A 5,031-nucleotide genomic window follows, 5' to 3' on the forward strand; every position below is an offset into this window, starting at 1 on the left:
ATCGCAAACACTTCGTAGAGCACATTTAAGGGCTTTACATCCACTAGTATTTCTGCCAATCCCTTAAGGGATTTAATCTTTCCCCATTCTAGCAATTCTTTCCCTTGGCCAAATTTAGATTCTATAGCTTTCCTCTTTGAAAACAGCTCTTGCTCACAAGGTGAATATTTATCCCCACCAATCTTTTTCACCTTCTCACCACCCTTGAATGCTTTTTTTTTTTCTTTACTTTCCCATTATTACTTGCCTTATACTGCTTCGACATCCACCTTAATTCCTCCCACTCAAACTCCAGGTTTTGCAAATTGCTTTGCTCGTCCTTATTAGTTTCTACATCCTCCTTTGTTTTATTCTTCTTCAGGCTTAGTTATCCTATTTTCCACATCATAAACATCACCTCTGCATCTACAGCCTTAGCTACAACTCTCCTCTAAGCTATTCAGTATTCTCCTCAATAATAGAGAAGACTGCCCCACAAACTCTACTTTTAACATCTTTGGACACTCTAATACCAAAACTGATGCAAATAAACCTTTGTTCCTATAGTTTTAGTACATAGACTTGGATCCTTTGATCGTATAACTTGTATTTCAAATTGGAAACCAGGGCAAGAAAACAAAATAAAGGACTATTACTTGCAGTTTTATTTTCTGAGAAGAAAAACATAATATACAATCTCTGCATACAACCTCTAAAGCTATCCGATGATAATGAATCAAATAGAACAGCAAAGAACACAGCATCATGATAATCAAAACAGGTCTGCAACACTACACAGTATAATGACTCAAGCAAAAACTTAACTGATTCTCTACTTCAAAAACTTATTACACTCCCATGGATACAAAAACTAATGCAATGTAAACATGGCAAACTACTCTGTCCTTACAATCTTTTATTTACTCAAAACCAATAACAAGACCACTCCCTCAACAGCAAGACACACAGCCTAATAAACGAAATCCCACACCAAAATGGGCAAACCCCCACTAAACCGCTACAGTGGTTATAAATTCTATAAATGGCAGATAAAACAAAAGCTTTCCCAAAATGCCTAAAACTGACAAGAAGTGAGACACAATTCAATAAGCGGTTGGTCACATCATATATCATTAAAAGATCTGGTTTATATACTATCCTCAAGAATCCTATTTGTAAACTTCTTTGAAATTACTGATGCCATCAAGCATCTGAGCATACCAAAAGGACAAATTTCTAAGAATTATCCAAAGATAAAATTTACTTTTAAAAGATATATACTTACCAGATATTCCATCTTCAAATTCTTATCCCAGTTGTTATTACTAAAATCTAAGACCTTATATTGCTTTAACAAAACCCTGTTAATATGTGATTTCAATTTCTAACTCAGTCTTCTAATCAGTTCGCTTTCCAAATAAGTTTGTTTCATGAGGACCATACAACTGTGAACTTATGAATAGATTCTCGAGATGCCTGTGGAAAATTATTTATAACAGATTAATCAAATTGTTTCAAATAGCATCCATCAGGGCATCGTTTCCCATTACACACAATTAAAAAAACAAAGCATTAGCAAAATTTGTTGGTGCTAAACCATCTATATTCATGTAAAGAGGGGCCATCCTTGCTAACCCTCTGTAACCCTACTGTGTGAATATGCACAGGAAAAGAATAGAATTGTGATCTTCGTAAAAGTAAAACCCATAATATCTATACAATGCCAAATGGGATCCAGAGTGAAAGAAAAAATATTGTAAACCTTGCTATTTTTATCGTTATTGTTTCTGGTTTTGATAGTAACTTTTTTGCATCAACGTTTCGGATCACACTCTGTGATCCATCATCAGAATGATAGAAAGCTCAAGAAATAGAAAGATAGATCTGTGGAGACTAAAAAGAAAGTTGGTTCAAAGAGGTGGGAAGGTGTTGCACGGAAAGCAATGAGAGACATACAAGGAATAAGAATAAACAGAACAGAAACAAATCTTCCATTATTAAAGTGTTTTTTAATTCTCACATTTACAGATGTTTTACAAAAATGACTTCTTTCAACACTTCAACTCCCATAAGCGCAAATGCAACCCAAATAAGAAAATTTTATTTACAATTACATGCAAAATCAATGCATATGTGACATGACAAAGGAGCAATAGAACTAAAACAAACCCATTAGAAAAACCCTGCATTACATACTAGGATTTCTCTGGATTACCTACTATATACACAAAGACTGGCCGTCACTGATGATGTAACTTTCACTCTTTGGCTTGCCGAATAGTTCCCAACCGCAAACGATTGATATTCACTGAAGCTTTTGATGATAATAATTTATCATCCAATCCACAACCAACACCATGTTGCATGAGTGATCTATGTATACATATAAAATGAACAACATATAGTATCTAAACATTACAAAGATCCCTAACTAACTGTTTGGTACTGACTGATTCTCCACATATCTCATGATTTTAATCTATTTCATGTATGTCTGCCCCTCCATCGCCATCAAAATTTCCAATACATTGTACTTTTCTAAGAGTACATATAACATATTATGGGTGAAGGTACGTTAGAGTTCCAATTAGGTGTCATAAGTCTGAGCTGTATCTGCCATGTTAGCAACCTGCACCTGCAATTGTGCTGCACTCACTTTAATAGACATTGCACGGTTGAAGAATTGCTCTCTGGACATTGTCCTCACATTCTTCAGATAATCCTTAACAGTAATTGCTCCATCCTGTACAGCCTTATCCAAACAATACAAGATATCCTCAATAGCCAAATCAGCTGATGTGCTCTCAAGCATTTGATTGGACAAAACATCACAAGGCTGGCAAACATGATCGATGCTTAAATTGGATTCTTTGCTCTCTTTCTCCTGTAGCCATGTTTCAAGCTCATCACTACATGCGAGTATGGATTGAACCTGCTGCTCAAGTTTCTCCTTCTCCTCCTGCAGCTCTCCTATACCTTTTTCCGCCTGCTCCCCTCTCTGTTTCAATACCCCCGGTATACTTAAAAGTCCTTCCATCTCCATCTCCATGGTTTTGGTTAATTCAGCCATGTCTTTGTGGAAAGTCTCTACCAGCTTATTCATTAGTGCAGTTTTCTGGATTTGTTCATCACGAGCCTTATGAGAAGATCGTTTACCCCTTGGCTCAGGAGCTAAGCGCTTCTGCTTACTATGTGACACAAGAGCTCCATGACCACCAACATGGTTGTTCTGATTTTGTGCAGCACTCTGCATGGTAGTATACACAGGTGGGCTTTTACCAAAGAGGAAGCTTAGATTGTTCACCATCTCTACTAAATTGGAGCTGGGAAAAGCCCAATCTTTCAAATAAGGACATGATACTAAGCCTGAAGGATCTACAAGGATATGCCCCCTTTTTATTTCCATGTCCCTTGTAGGTGTCACATATACGAGAGGTGGGTGTTTGGAATACTGCTCCAAAAGCCAAATTCTGACAGGGATGTTGTATGTTACCTGTTTGTAGAGCACTGGTATAGTGCCTTCTGCCTTTAAGAGATCAACTGTTCTTCCATCATTGTGAGTAAACATTTCAGGCTGTACTATCAGGTTCGGGAAAGCTTGCATGAGAGAGAGCAAGTGCTGCCTGATGTGACATTGAAGGTCCTCTTCATAGGGCAATGCAGAGGAACCTCTTTGGGATAGGACTCTGTTGAGGAATTGGGCATCCTGCCCCGCCGTTGTTGAAGTGGCAGTGGGTGTCATCTCTGTATCATTTAGCTCAACTGGATCTTTCAAGATTCAAGAAAAAAGTTTTTATTGAATTAGTACTAGAGATTCATGATTCCCTGTATCGAATGCACAGACAAATACTTTCGAATCAAGCTATCTTATTTCAGTTCAGAGTTGGGAGGGAAATATATATTATTTATAGATTTGGCAAAAGAAGATTTAGACATATTCAAAGTTAATGTGTGCAAGAAAAGTAATGGAAGGTGAGCTTGAGCTCCCTTTGAGACTTTCGTTTCTGGTCATCAACTAGAGTCATGCATTTTGATTTTTTGAAATATATGTTAGTCAAACTCATCTAATGTGCTTATCCTTCAGGCCAAAAAGTTCTTTTTATTTTTTCTGTATTGATTAAAAAAGGCCTCATTTTCTTAATATTAGACTTGTATTTTTATATTTTTCTTTTTTGGAGTTGACGTGATTTGATTATTTTATTTTTCAGGGTCCGTAGAAAAGTCTCCGACGGGGTTATTTCCCTGGCTATGCATTTTTATTATTCAATATTTTAATATTTATTTTTAAAATCTGTTCTCATAAATTATTAACACACATGACGTCCATCAAATATTAGAAATGCATATTTATTTATTTATTATTATTAATTAAATCTGCCCCCCTTTTTTAAATGCAAATACTAATCATACAATTAATCTAGATGTAGTTATAGTTTGTTGTGATTTGATAATTGAATTTAAATTATTGTGATAATTGACAATTAAATGAAATGGATAGATGCATTTAGCTTTAGGAATAATGATGAAGAATTAATGTTGATGTCGTATAGAATCTAATTGTCTAGGTATAGGAGTTTAACAGTTTTTGTCTAATGAATGCAAAAACATGTCAAAACATACCTAAAGTTTTCTATGGATCCCGAACCCCTTAAAGTTGACCCCATGCATACAAAATTGATCTTAGGTGCATAATGATTTGTAATCCTCAAGAATCATGTACAAAATAAAGACTCTTGATAATTACTTTAACCTAATCCCTAGTATCTAAATGCTTGTAGGGACAATGATATTAAAAAACATCTTTGGGGAAGTTGTTAAATCATTAGAGTCAAGTTCTCCTAGCTCAACCTCACTATCCATCTTTGTGACTCTGAGTGAATGATTGAAGACAAGATATTTAAGATTGCAAATGACCTATGTGATTATGACATAGATTTTGATGCTTTTGTCCATTAAAAGGAAAAGTTTGCACTAATGATTTCTTCTTGTTGTCTCATTTGAATCAATTGCATATTAAATGTCTTTAAATATGAAAACTTAACAATTAATCAC

At 35.3% G+C, this 5,031-nt stretch overlaps 1 protein-coding gene across 1 annotated transcript; it reads right to left on the bottom strand.

The window, feature by feature from the left end:
* Positions 1-2,068: 2,068 nt before the first annotated feature.
* LOC131028540 (protein ELC) lies at positions 2,069-3,854 on the bottom strand. Its single transcript, XM_057958823.1, has one exon. It carries the CDS (start codon positions 3,719-3,721, stop codon positions 2,567-2,569), a length of 1,155 nt encoding a protein of 384 aa, XP_057814806.1. The 5' UTR covers positions 3,722-3,854; the 3' UTR covers positions 2,069-2,566.
* Between the last annotated feature and the right edge of the window lie 1,177 nt (positions 3,855-5,031).

The sequence above is a fragment of the Cryptomeria japonica genome, chromosome 4, assembly GCF_030272615.1.
Source record: "Cryptomeria japonica chromosome 4, Sugi_1.0, whole genome shotgun sequence".
In the NCBI taxonomy this organism is placed as follows: Eukaryota; Viridiplantae; Streptophyta; class Pinopsida; order Cupressales; family Cupressaceae; genus Cryptomeria; species Cryptomeria japonica.

Coding starts and splice junctions, on each gene's coding strand:
- LOC131028540 (XM_057958823.1), bottom strand. CDS start 3,721: ATGACACCCACTGCCACTTCAACAACGGCGGGGCAGGATGCCCAATTC.